This window comes from Vanacampus margaritifer, chromosome 14 (assembly GCF_051991255.1).
Source record: "Vanacampus margaritifer isolate UIUO_Vmar chromosome 14, RoL_Vmar_1.0, whole genome shotgun sequence".
NCBI classification, from domain to species: Eukaryota; Metazoa; Chordata; class Actinopteri; order Syngnathiformes; family Syngnathidae; genus Vanacampus; species Vanacampus margaritifer.
The window spans coordinates 477,482-491,239 of NC_135445.1; the positions used below are offsets into that span (position 1 = coordinate 477,482).

At 45.5% G+C, this 13,758-nt stretch overlaps 2 protein-coding genes across 2 annotated transcripts; both read left to right on the forward strand.

The window, feature by feature from the left end:
- Positions 1–180: 180 nt before the first annotated feature.
- On the forward strand, positions 181–6,648 carry plrg1 (pleiotropic regulator 1). The gene is made up of 15 exons (XM_077542610.1): positions 181–364; positions 546–652; positions 1,311–1,447; positions 1,539–1,595; positions 2,523–2,616; positions 3,764–3,854; positions 3,932–4,054; positions 4,134–4,226; positions 4,988–5,137; positions 5,218–5,319; positions 5,399–5,501; positions 5,564–5,672; positions 5,855–5,994; positions 6,076–6,269; positions 6,434–6,648. The coding sequence occupies exons 1-15, from the start codon at positions 356–358 to the stop codon at positions 6,491–6,493; spliced, it is 1,569 nt and encodes a 522-aa protein (XP_077398736.1). The 5' UTR covers positions 181–355; the 3' UTR covers positions 6,494–6,648.
- A 147-nt stretch (positions 6,649–6,795) lies between these two features.
- On the forward strand, positions 6,796–13,702 carry LOC144034175 (uncharacterized). The gene is made up of 4 exons (XM_077542753.1): positions 6,796–7,795; positions 8,231–9,213; positions 10,808–10,874; positions 11,685–13,702. Exons 1-4 carry the CDS (start codon positions 7,657–7,659, stop codon positions 12,806–12,808), a joined length of 2,313 nt encoding a protein of 770 aa, XP_077398879.1. The 5' UTR covers positions 6,796–7,656; the 3' UTR covers positions 12,809–13,702.
- The last annotated feature ends 56 nt before the right edge of the window (positions 13,703–13,758 follow it).

Below are 13,758 nucleotides of genomic sequence, written 5' to 3' on the forward strand. Positions count from 1 at the left end.
GACAGACAGTGGCCGTGAAGAGACAAACAGGAAGCAGAGCTGTCCGCGGGAATGAAGATTGTTGTTGAAGTGCGCTATTGTTCTAGCCTTAATTTCCTATCCAACAATGAATTCAAATAATAATAAATAAAATATTAAAGCGAAATGACACATCGTGCCGCTAGATGACGCAAGTGCAAAACGAAACGTGTGCATTGCTTCGATTTACTTCCGGTTCGCGGAGGGTCGCCGTCACGACTCGCCGTTTTGTTGTATACTAGCGTGCGTGATACGTTTCAGTCTTTAAAATAAAACACTTCTTCTTTTCTTTTTTTTTTTTGTGCTGTAATATTTTTGTGCGACGTTTATTATCACAATGACTGAGGTAGGACAAACATTTGATGCTTTTCGTGGCTCTTTCGTTGTGTTCGCTCGTGCGCTCACACGCGGGGCCCGACTAATGTCTGGCGACAATTACACAGTTCCGATTCATCACTTTTCCCTTTTCGACGCTTCATATTTGTCATGTTTTGATAAAGTTTTAAATATGTTTTGTGTGTACACAGGACGTCCAGAAGCACTCGGTCCACACGCTGGTCTTTCGCTCGCTCAAGAGGACTCATGACATGTTTGTGTCCGACCAAGCCAAGTACATTGCATTGGACGAACAAAGGTAAAACGAATTCAGTGAGCACAAAAAATACTTGAGAATGCAAAAACAAAATGTCTCCTTTTTTTTTTGTGGCGAAGATGGCCTGTAATTAGTTTCATTTATTTACACTCTGAATGTAATGACCTGGCCGAGCTAAAAATGGGTAAATAAGTCATTAGGTAGACATAGTGGATATTTTGCGGTGAATCGAGCTAGAACTACAGGCTCAAATAATGCGGCGGGGTACGTGCTCCAGCCCGGGTTCGGATCCGGCTCTGTACATATACAGTATTTTTAATTGTATATTTTGCCACACTTTAATGACACCGACAGATGATTCCAGTGATGTCAATACAGCGGTGTCTTGAGATATGAGTACCCAATTTAGAATTGTTTTGGAGATACGAGCTGTCATTTGGCGGAGTTTTTTGTTGTCGTTGCTTTGACTCGCAACCGTCAACTTGAAATATGAGCACTGTATGGTGGCAGGAAACTCAACTGGACTCTTTTCACAAAGCAATCATCACTTTGGCAAATAGTCAACAATTGTTTGTAAAAGATCAAAACTGTTGTGCGCGGTGGTTCACTACACAACATGTAATTGTGTTGTCGGTTGTTTCCGGTTCACATTGTTGTTGTTGTTGTTGTTGTTGTTGTTGTTGTGCTTGTGAACGCGCAGTCACAAGCTGAAGATGGCGGTGAAATTGAAAGCCGACTACGACGCCGTCCTGCACATGCCGGTCTTGAAGGAGGTCAAAGAGCGCGTGTCGCAGTCTGCCGGCAACTCGCAGCTTCAGCTCGCCTACACGCAGCCTGGTGAGCGCAAATAAGCAAACGCCGGCATCGTGCGTATGCAGGATTGGCGCTCATTTATTTAGCGAATGCTCCATTTGATTTTCTAATCTAGTGTCCGATGACCCGGAGTACGTGATCACCGGGACACACGCGTACCCGTCTGGACCAGGTGAGTTTGAAACTAGCTTGATATGCTTAACGGGAGGGGAAAAATAGAAAATACAGTGACACCTTGACTTAAGAGTTTTCCATATAAAATTCAATTCAAATTTTGATTTCACTCTTTAAAGAAAAAAAAAAGGAATGAAACGAGAAGGAAAGAAGTCAAACTTGTGCTATCGAGCCCTGAACAACGCAACAAGAATGACAGCAAGCTGGCAAGGCTCTTTCAATGTAACAATTCAACAAAATAATTCAACGGCATGATTTTGTGCTATATACATTTTTCCACTAATTGTGCGTTTTAAAAAAATACAGATAGACTTGAGATGATTTTGTTTTATAATCCAGATTGTTCCACAAACTGACACGTTGAGTTGAAATACATTCTTCTTTCTTTTATCTGTTCCTCTTAATTCCTCTTATAGGCTTTATACATTCTTTTAAGGTGCTTAAACTCCATCAATTTGTTCAATTTAAAAGTTTTTAGTTGTGTAAATATTGTATTAGTGTGATCTCCGTATCCGCATCCGAAAATGACACGAATAGCACGTTCCTGTACAAGGAAGATAGCTTCGGTGTAAGGTTTTTTTTTTAAGTGTGTGTGGTGTTTTTAATCTGTAAATGTATTTTTTTTTATTTTATCAAATCCTTAGATTTTATAAAACAACAGATTTAAAACAGGTCCATTTGACCCTAACGTAACAGGAGGGCTAGATGGTGTTTTCTTAAAAAAATTTTAAAAAAAATGGAAGGGGAGGCGAATTTCTACTTTTCACATTTTCAGTATTTTTAACAAAATCCACAAGCAAAATCCTCCAAATGTGTTTGTGTTCCGCACTTGTTCAGCAAACAAATCAAACTGGCAAGCGAGGCCACCGCCGTTTTATTGAGCCGGTACGTTGCAAGTCTTCCTAACGTGAAACGAAATGTTCAGGAGTGGCGCTGAGCGCCGACACCAAGATCCACAGGAACCCCAGCGAGGCCGCCGTCCACTCCATGGCGTTGGCGCTGCCGGCGTCGCAGGCCAGGTGAGTCGCACCTTGGGGTTGGCAAAATCAGCACATCAAATCACATATTTGCATCTTTTGATCTTCTCTGACATCTTTCCAACTGACCCAACTTTCTGGGTTGTTTTATACAAAGTATAGTGGGGGGGGGGGGCATGTGGTTTTAACAAGTACAAAATAAAATACAATCAAAAAAACAATTGGACGGTATTTGCTAGCCTGGAAATCCCGACTCAGTGGCGGAGAGTGAGTCCGCTCAAGCGCCCCATCAGTCGCATTTGCGAGGCGGGGCAAACCTCAGCTAACAGACATTGGGCTGAACGGGCCGAGGGCGGACGTGACGTCACAAAAGCCACTCGTTGAAGTCTTTTATTCATGGCTTTTTGTGCAGAGTCCAAATCCAACAAGGTCACGAGACGAAGAGAGACAGTCGCGAACGACGATTTGATTTTGCCGTCCTGTTTTCGGACGGAGCCGATTGGCTGTCTATGGCCGCCTGGCCACACCCACTTTCTTCTTGAAGAAAGTGGGTGTGGCTTGCCAGGCTAGCTTTGAAGACTCCCTTTTTCTTTTATGGCTTAGTTCCTTGGACCCCAATATTAGATTTGGCAGAGGCATCTTTTGTTGAATTACAGTTCTCATTCTTTCATAAAAAAATATACAAGTTTCCTCCTGTAAGCATCATTAAGCATTCATGCATGTATTTAAGGCAAGTTGTAAAATGTCTGAAGTCCTCTTGTTTATGTTGAACAAATTGGAAACATGATCGATCTTGCTGTTTCTACTAAGTTCGGTCTCCAACTTCGGGCACTGTAAATGTATTGGATGAGAAACGTTTCTTGGGAGGAGCAATATGGCGGCCTGGCGGCTTCAAAGTCTTGGCCTATCCAGCCATATATCAGTGATTTACACTAAAAGAGCCATTCCTTGACCCTTGAAGTTTTTAATATTTTTGTCCCAGCTGTTTTTAGAGCGTCCAGAATCTTTTCAAAGCTAACAAGCATCTCGCCAAGTCGGCAACTTTGCCGTAGCAAACTGTCTCCTCTCTGTCGGCAACCATCTTGTTCAACATCTGGGATGCGCTTTGAGCTTGGAAAGCCGCCGACGCAACCCTCTGAAAAAAATGCAGTTTGTCTCCCGCTTTGTAATCAAATGTGCCCACTTGCAGCCAAGATGGCAGCCGCACCGCCGCCAGCGTGGCAGACATCCATCGGCACGCCGGGGCAGCGGAGCGATCTCAGCCGCCTTCCACCGCGCTGGTACGTTGATTGACGGCTGGATGAAGATTCCTTTCCGGGCCGGCTGCCTCTGGAACTCTTTTGTGATTCTCTTGCAGGCAGTCACGGAAATCGGCATCGGCGGCGGCGGCATCGGCGGCGGCAGCAGGACGTCTGCGCTCATGAGGCGAGCGCCCACCATGCCCAAGCCTCAGTGGCACCCGCCATGGAAACTCTTCCGGGTGAGTGCGTGCGTCGCTCCCGCAGGACACGTGACGATTTCCATGTCCCGCTTGTGGATGTTTCCTTCCCGTGCCGCAGGTCATCAGCGGTCACCTGGGCTGGGTGCGCTCCATCGCCGTGGAGCCCGGCAATCAGTGGTTTGTCACCGGCTCTGCTGACAGAACCATAAAGGTGACTCGACCGCTTTCTGATATATTTGCAGCGCCGCCTTGAGATGTGACTTGAATTTTTCCCGCGATCGCGCTTGTAACCAGACCTGGAATAAGCCACAAAAAAAAAAAATCTGCTGCCTCCGTTAAACAATAAAATCAATTTGTATGTAGTGGAAATCCATATTTATTTGAAGCTCATTATAAATGCACTGAAAAAAGTTTCTTTTTTTTTTATCCCCTCAAGATCCATTAAAAAAATGGAAATATGTGATCATGAAAAATGGGTTCATGCCCCTACAAAAAATAAAAAAATATATATATGTTGTTGTTTTTTTAGAGCTGTCAAAGTCGACAACTATTTTAGTAATAGCTTCTTTTTTTTTTTTCAAATTGTCCAAATTCTCAAATTTCAGCATATCAACAGTTTATTGATTTTTGTAGTCCTTCATGAAAGAAGACTGATTATCTTCTGTGTTGAATTAAAATAAGACATTTGCAAACATCTGTTTTTACTTTTACCTTTTTTTTTAATCACTATATAAATACGAAGTAAGAAATAATCAATCACTAGTTAATAAATAGTAATCGTGGGAAAAAAATGTTTTTGTAATACACTTCAATGCAAAAATCAAATGAATCCGATTAGTTGATTGATTTTCAAAATATTCGATAGTGGCATCATTTATATTTAATTTTTTTTTTTTTTTTTTTACGTAAATCTATTGTGTTGACACGTGTCCTTTTTGTGTGTGCTGGCCAACGCGTTTGTTGCGTGTGCAGATCTGGGACTTGGCCAGCGGGAAGCTGAAGCTCTCGCTGACGGGCCACATCAGCACCGTCCGCGGCGTGGCGGTCAGCAGTCGCAGCCCTTACCTGTTCTCCTGCGGCGAGGACAAGCAGGTCAAGTGCTGGGATCTGGAGTACAACAAGGTGGGTCGGCGGAGCGCCGCTTGGCCGTCCCAACTGTTTGGCCGGCATTTGATGCCGGACGTTTGTGTGCCGGCCGCCAGGTGATTCGCCACTACCACGGCCACCTGAGCGCCGTGTACGGCCTGGACCTGCACCCCACCATCGACGTGCTGGTGACGTGCAGCCGAGACGCCACGGCCAGGGTAAGCAGCGTCTCCGCTGCCGCCGCCGCCGCCGCCATGTCGTCATCGCGCTTGCTTGCCACATTGTCCTCGTTTTTAGGTGTGGGACATCCGGTCCAAAGCCAACGCGCACACGCTGACCGGTCACACCAACACGGTGGCCACCGTCCGCTGTCAGGCTGCCGAGCCGCAAGTCATTACCGGTACGACAAATTGGCCGCCGATTGGAAGATTTGCATCATAAATGAGATGTGACCTCCTGCAGGGAGCCACGACTCCACCATCAGGTTGTGGGATTTAATTGCCGGCAAAACCAGAGCCACGTTGACCAATCACAAGAAGTCTGTCAGGAGCGTCGTGCTGCATCCTCGACAGTAAGTCAGTCGCCGCGTGAACGCTCGCATTTCCACATCGCTTTTCAACTGCGTCCGCTTCTGACTCGGGTGCAAATTGGCAGCTACGAGTGTCCGTCCGCCGTCGAGCCGCCATTTGACACTTCATAATTCTCCAATTCAATTCTGTCCCCAACGTGGCCGTCACGTGTCGCGTCCGCCAGGTACACGTTTGCCTCGGGTTCGGCCGACAACATCAAACAGTGGATGTTCCCGGACGGCAAGTTCATTCAGAACCTCTCGGGACACAACGCCATCATCAACACGCTGGCCGTCAACTCTGACGGCGTTCTGGTCTCCGGAGGTATCGACCCCGAGCGGCCGTCGCGCGCCGACACTGTACGCTGAGCTGACGCGACGTGTGTGTGTGCGTGTGTGCGCGTAGCGGACAACGGGACCATCCACATGTGGGACTGGAGGACGGGCTACAACTTCCAGCGCATCCACGCCGCCGTGCAGCCGGGCTCCCTGGACAGCGAGTCGGGCATCTTCGCTTGCGTCTTCGACAACTCCGAAAGTCGTCTGATCACGGCCGAAGCCGACAAGACCATCAAAGTGTACAAAGAGGACGACGGCGCCGTACGTCTCGTTGCTCGCGTTTCTCACTTTGGAGCGTCACGCTCACTTTTGCTCCAATTTATTGAGCCGACTGTCGAGGCGTCAAGCATTTGAGTCGGTGGCAACGCAATGTCGTGGCTTGAGTTGTGCTCGACGCATCTGACGGTTTGTTTTGTGTCTCGCAGACGGAAGAGAGCCACCCGGTCAACTGGAAGCCCGAAATCCTGAAGAGAAAGAGATTCTAAGACGACAGCAAAAGTTCACCGCAAAGACCAAATGTCTTTTTCTTTCCTCAGCTGCAGTCGTATGTTGCGCAAGCGTCTTCTTTTTTGTACGGACTCTCACAAATGTGATTCCTTCTTTTTGCAAAGTTATTAAAGAGCTTTGTATTTTGTCTGAAGTGATTTTGAGGCTTTCCTGCCGCTGCCAGGCCAACCTTAGCACAAAGTAGATGGAATCGGAAGAAGAATCGAGCAAAACTTCTTGAAGTGTAAACAAAAACTACGACGTTTGCTCTTGATGACATCATTTCTCTCTCACGCTCCCTCTTTTCCTGTTTACGCTCCTTGTTTTTAGTTTTGCGTTGAAGCTCAGACTTTAGCTTGTGACTTTTGGCACAAATCTCACGGGTGGGTGGGCTTAATAGGGAATGCATTTTCATTAGCTGATTGTTTTTGAGTGACAGCTCAGTGGGCCGGATGTAGCAGATGCAGCGTCACAACACCGTATTGCGCATGTGCATGAATTTTACAATCATGTATGCTTTGCAAACAGTAAATCAGGTACCTACGCTGTTACTCATTACAGTACTGAAGTTTTGCAAGTACTTTTTTCTTCTTCTTTTTTTAAAACTCTTACTATGCACTTATTTTAACTTCTAGTTTAATTTTCCAACGTACCATTACTCTTATTTGAGTATATATATTGGCTACGCTGCACCTCTGCCTTTGACATGCGAGTCTGTCACAGACTTTGTCAGCAAGCCATTTTGTTAAACATAAGAAGTAACAAAGACAAATGTTATATTTGTTTGTTGTTAGGGACTACGCGGGTATACGGCGTAGAGTCAATACGGCGTATTAGGGCCACGTACAAATATATATTTTTTAAAGGGCGGGGGCAACATTTGCGAGTTTATGAAGTGGCAGATTTGCAAGAAAAAAATCTGAAACGAATACGCCGTCGTAATTAATAACGTGTTTGTGTAGTGTTCGCAATTTGTTTGTGTATTCTGTTTGAAATTGTTCAATAAAGTTGTATGGAGAAAGAAAAAAAAGACTTGACTCCCGCTTCAAGATGGCGGCCACGCTGTACGTCGCACACTAACTAGCTTAGCTTGCTACTTGCTAACTGCTGAGAAAGGGACGTGTTTGTGATTGCTCGTCCCGTCCGTGAAAGTGGTGTGAAAATGTGCGCGAGAAGGACAGCGGAGGAACTTTGCGAGCCACAAGACGACGAGGAGCCTCAACAACGTCGACAAGCGGAAGTTGAACGACTCGACGCCGTTTGCGAGACGCAGCAGCCAAGAGTTGCGCTTCGCACAGCAGGTTTGCTCACTTCTTCCTCTCGCGCCTGTTCTACTTCTGCATTCGCTTCAATGGACTTAAACCTTCAGCCAAAAATGAAGACAAGGCAGCTTCGTGCTGAAGGTCGCGCATCATAATAAATTGTAGTCATGAGATTATATTTCTACATGAAACGTCAGCGGGGTTTAGAAAATGTAAATGTTCTTCCATTGGGTGGCAAAAGGTCCATTCAGCCTGTTGGCGTTCATCCAGCAGAAGATGTCATGAGTCCCTGAAAAGATTTCAGCCTTGGGTTCAATTAAATAAGGCCAGATTTCACACAGTACATTTGTGATGAAATTGACACACGGTCATGATGTTCATGCGTTTTGTTTCCCGTCAGATGTTTCTCAGTCATACCTCAATATTAGAAAAATGCACAACATGAAAAGTATCACGTGTTTGTGTGTCCTGCAGGCGTTGGTGAAAAATGTCCTGGTCCTGCCCAGCAGGAGGCGCTGTCTCTTCCCGTTCAAGCGGAAGTGGAGGAGCAGGAGTCGCCTCGCATAAAAGAAGAAGAGACACAAGGGCCTCGTCACATCAAGGAGGAAGAGCAGGAGGAGGACGTCACCAAGTTGCCCCCTGCTGCTGTCGCTCTCAAGAGTGAAGATGATGAAGACGAAGAAGATGAAGGTCCGAGCAGCAGCAGCTCGACAACAGAACAATCACCGGCAGAAGAAATGTTGGTGCCGCTGTCAGGCGATGACCACGCAACGTCCAACTCTCCTAACATCCATGATGATGATGATGATGATGATGATGAAGAGTCCGAAGGTGGTCATGTGACGTGCCACACCGACGACAAACGCTGGAAATGTTCCCAGTGCGAGAAAACGTACGTCTACAAGGGCAGTTTAAAACATCACATGAGAACGCACACCGGAGAGAAACCTTACGCATGCTCACTTTGCGCCAAAAGATTTTCCAAGAGGAGACTCTTAATACTGCACACAAGAACGCACACTGGAGAGAAACCTTTTGCCTGCGCAGTTTGCGGTCAAAGTTTCTCCCAGAAAGGAAGTTTGAGCACTCACATGAGAACTCACACCGGAGAGAAACCTTTTGCATGCTCCTTTTGCGGCAAAAGCTTCTCCCACAAGAGAAGTTTAACGACACACACCAGAACGCACACCGGAGAGAAACCTTTTGCCTGCTCGGCTTGCGGAAAAAGATTTTCCGAGAAGGGAAGCTTAAAACGACACGCCGCAACGCACACCCGAGAGAGATGGTTTGCCTGCTCGGATTGTGGTCAAAGGTTCCCTCACAAGGAAGATTTAAAAGTGCACGCCAGGACGCACGCTGGCGAGAAACTTTACACGTGCGCAGTTTGTGGCAACACTTTCTTTAATAAGGGAAATTTGACGACGCACAGCCGAATACACGCCGGCGAGCGACCTTTTGCCTGATGGGCTTGTGGCCAAACGTTGAACTGGGAGCGAGCGTTTGGCGAGCCGCGCGACAACACACGCACACACTTTGGGCCTGCTCAGCGTGTCAACAAGGATGGCGACGCCCACGCATTGATCGCGGGAAGGCTTGATTTGGATCAATCTTGCTTCTGGTGGACGAATGCCAAGAATTTGCACTTTGAAACGCTTGAAGCAATCAATGCATCTTCTTTGTTCAATGTTTGCTAACGAGCGAATCAAACTCGTGACTTGATGCGCCGTCAAGATGGAAACGCGTTAACGTGAGCCGAAATTAAATCGAACTCTTCAAAAGACAAACTCATTTTTTACTGTTTATGAAAGTCTGCGCAAAGTGGCAGTCGATTTTCCGTCTTCAATTGGACGCATTGCAGGTAAGAGTGTTAACAACACTGGCACATTTTAAATGCTTAATTCCAAATACGGCTTCAAAATGTCTGTCGTCGTCGTCGTCAAATGTTTTTAAAGCTTTTAATGTATTTGGACTGTGCTGGTTTCACAACAGATTTACGGCAAGGAAATAAACACAAATTTTCCAAATATTTTCATTAACAAAATAAAATTATGAAAATGCTTAAGAAAACTGAAATGACGTTTTAAATTAGGAACAATAAAATAAAATAACAATGAATTTAATCTTTTGTTGCACGTCAGGTTAAATCCTTTCAAAAAGTCTAACTTTAAGCATTCAGTTAGGTTTGTTTTTCATGACATAAAAAGAAGAAAGAAATGCTTGAGAAAAAGAAGTACGTCAATACCAAGAAAAAAACAAATGTACATTATAATAATGAAACTGAAAAACCGCAAGGCGCCAGGTTTGATTCCCCCAACGGCGGGTTGCGCTCCTGCCTGCCCGCTGGCTCCATCTTGTGGACACAATTGGTATTGCTCCCTCTGCTGACTTCAATATCTACTGAACTCAATTGAAATGCAAATGAATGGCAAATGGACTGTTTGTGAAGAGGTTCAAAAAGATTGCACCAAAATAAACAGATCATTTAAAAGGATTTCATATTGTACGTAATCTATTTTTCTTGATGAATGTCGCACACTGGAACAAAGAGAAACACCACAGAACATTTATTTAGCTCTTATTTGTTCGTTTAATGCAGTTATTGTGTTGTTGTTGTTGTAATTTTATTTAAGTTGCTGTTGTAGGTTCAATTTTATGTCCGTACGTACTTGAGCGCCACGTTAGCATCGCGTGTTTGTGACCGTCGAAAGTTTGACCATCTGTAGTTGCCGTACTTTGTGCACTGCAGTTTCGCGCAGTCGCACACGCCTTTTTTTTCTTTCCCTTTTGTAAAACTGCTTGCGCTTCAGCGGACTTTGGTCAAATTCGTCAAGTAACTTCATGAACTCACCGAAGCTTCGACGCTGGACGTCCGTCACTCTTTTAACAAGTGGACGGCATTTGTTCGTCGGTCTTCGTGTCCCGTTTTAAGTCGTCTCTGTGCACTTTGGAGCGTCTCAGGCTATCTTAGCCTAGCCTAGCTCAGTTTAGCAGGCTAGCTGCTAGCAAAAAGACGCGTTTTGGGATTGTCGAGCGAAAATGTGCGCAAGAAAGACAGCAGAGTACCAGGAAGAAGTTTGTGGAGCAAAAGACGACGGCGAGAAGCTACCACGCACCGCAGGTTTGGGCACTTAGTTCGAACCCTCACTTGTTTACCAAATGCTTCTTTTTCTATTCTGACTTTATTCACACGTCAAATATTACAGTTGCATCATTTGATCCGACATCCTTTTTGGATGAACCGTATTGTGGTGGCCCTGCACACTGGTTTAAAAAAAAAAAAATAAATAGGGAGGGGGGGGGGCACTGTCCTAGCGGTATTCTATCGTGAATCTCTCTTTTTTTCTTTTTCTTTTTTTAGCATTTATTTATTTGAAGCATATATTTCTATTGCATTGTTTTTTAAATAGATATTTTACTAGAATTTTTATTGTCATTGTTTAGCTCTTGCCAAGTAGTTAAAATGTCAGTGCTAAATGAATATTTTTCATAATTTTAGGTAGCCATAAATGTAATGCTACTAAAACCTGGCATAATAGTTTCTTTCCAGTTGTGGGCCAAACTGTTTCTTTTCATCCCTAAAAAAAACAACAACAAAAAACATAGGTCTCTCTCATTTAGATGCTGAAATCAGTTTATCGGGCTGCTGCCTTTTGTTGCAATCAGCTTCAAACAAACTTTGCAAGAGTATAAAAGTGCAGACCTTTTGGTCCACGTCTGTCACCGCAAACGCAAAGCAGCCACGAACGACACCTTTCTTTCTTTCAAATTGACTTTCTTAAATTGGCCGCCCAAAAAATCGAATGAACAAATTGATATATCGCCCGGACTTACTTCAGCATCAACAACAAAAATGCAAACCATCATCACAGTCACAATGTGAGAATGAACTTGAGCAAGCCATGAAATGTGTCTTTTGTGTGTCCTGCAGATGTTGGTGAGAAATATTCTGAAACTGGCCAGCAGGAGGCGCCGTCCCTTCCCGTTCAAGGGGAAGAGGAGAAACCAAGGCCTCCTCGCATCAAAGAAGAAGAGGAGGAGGAGGACGTCACCCAGTTGTCCTCCGCTGCTCTCACTCTCAAGAGTGAAGATGAAGATGAAGGTCCGAGCGAAGGGGCGGAGCCTCCGAAGCGCAGCCGCAGCTCAGCACAAGGTGGCGGGCCATCACCGGCAGACGCACTCTTGGCGCCGCTATCAGATAGTGACGATGCAAAGTCATGCTCTCGTCGCACTCATGACGACGACGACGACGAGTCTGAAGGTCACGCGAAGGGTCACGCAGACGACAAACGCTGGAAATGTTGCGAGTGCGGCAAAACGTATTCTTCCAAGAGCAGTTTGAAACAACACATGAGAATGCACACTGGAGAGAAACCGTTTGCATGCTCGCTGTGCGCCAAAAGATTCTCCCAGAAGGGAAGCTTAATCATACACACCCGAACGCACACCGGAGAGAAACCGTTTGCGTGTTCGTTTTGCGCCAAAAGATTTTCAGAGAAGGGAAGCTTAAAACTGCACACGCGAACGCACACGGGGGCGTCGTCGTTGGTCTGCGCAGTTTGCGGTCAGAGATTCGCTCAGAAGGAAGATTTAAAAGTGCACACGAGGACGCACGCTAATTGGAAACCTTATTTGTGCACAATTTGTGGCGAAAGTTTTGCCGCAAACAAATATTTGAGAGAGCACTCCACAACGCACACCGGCGAGAAACCGTACACGTGCGGCGTTTGCGGCAAAAGCTTCTTCAATAAGGGAAATTTGATCACGCACACAAGAATGCACGCCAAAGAGCGACCTTTTGCGTGCTTAGATTGCGACCAAAGATTCTGTCAAAAGGAAGATTTGGAAGAACACGCGAGGACGCACGCCGGCGAGAAGGCGTACGCGTGCGCCGTTTGCGGCAACAGTTTCCTCAACAAGGGACATTTGACCACGCACACCAGGATCCACGCCGGGGAGAGACCCTTCGCCTGCTCCGACTGCGACCAGACCTTCACTCGGAGAGACCATTTGGCGAGCCACGCGCGAACGCACGCGCGCCAACCCGCGCTCTGACCCGCTCGGGTTGGCGGCCGTCGGCGCGGCGGGACTTGGACCGGCTTTTGTTCTTCAAGGCTCGGCGACAAAAGCGCTCTCGAAAAGCCCACGGCGACGTTTCTGGCGAACTCGCGTGTGAGAAAACATTCAAGGAAGGCCGACAAAAATCTCATCTGGATTTTTTCATTCATTGTGGACGATCAACATTTTAGTCGACATCATTCCAAAAAAAAATCGTGTACAGGAATCCATAAATGTCACATTTAGCAACTTGTGCATAAGTTGCTAAAATGTCCCAATGAAGTCGTCAATTTAGCACAAGTGGCCGAAAGCTGCAACAAGACGTCTTTTCAAAAGTTAAGAACTCCAAAGAACGTTTAAAGTGAAACAACAGCAGCTTTTAATGATGTAAAAGAAGAGTGTTTTTATTTCTTTATTGGCCACATTTCACCGTTGAGCTCATTTTCAAATTGTTGATTTTGGGAGCGAATGGCGACATTTGGGATGAAAAATGTTCACGTTTGGAATGAGAAAAGTCATCGCTTGTCAGCAATGGAGGATGAAGTGGAAAAAAATGTCGCTTTGTTTTTTAACGGTAAAAGTTGGCCGACGTTGCAGAATGCTCGTCATGTTGTACACAAACTTTTGGGAATTGTGCAAACGTGAGATCCTTTTGGAAAGATTGATTTTAGCTGAAGGAAATCAAATTGCACATTTCCATGTGGGCTTGAGGAGGAAGAAAAGACAAAACTTGAAATTCGTCTGCCTCTCGGAACGCCTTCGCCACAAACGGCAACAAACCGGAAGCGCCGACTCACAAATGGTGGCCGGACGCTTGAAAAGGAAAGAAAAAGATCACAAGTGGACAATGTATGCTTTTCAAACATGTAAGAAATAAATGCTAGAGAATGAGTTTGTGTTGTTGAATATTTTTCAAATCTAAAAATGGTAAATAGTTTTTATGCCCT

Bases quoted from the DNA above. Each gene is read 5' to 3' on its own strand.
- plrg1 (XM_077542610.1), top strand. The intron at 4,227-4,987 runs GTGACTCGACCG...TTGCGTGTGCAG, and splicing joins CTGCTGACAGAACCATAAAG to ATCTGGGACTTGGCCAGCGG. The intron at 5,673-5,854 runs GTAAGTCAGTCG...CGCGTCCGCCAG, and splicing joins GTCGTGCTGCATCCTCGACA to GTACACGTTTGCCTCGGGTT.
- LOC144034175 (XM_077542753.1), top strand. From the start codon at position 7,657: ATGTGCGCGAGAAGGACAGCGGAGGAACTTTGCGAGCCACAAGACGAC. The intron at 7,796-8,230 runs GTTTGCTCACTT...TGTGTCCTGCAG, and splicing joins AGTTGCGCTTCGCACAGCAG to GCGTTGGTGAAAAATGTCCT. The intron at 9,214-10,807 runs GCCTGATGGGCT...TGCGCAAGAAAG, and splicing joins ACGCCGGCGAGCGACCTTTT to ACAGCAGAGTACCAGGAAGA.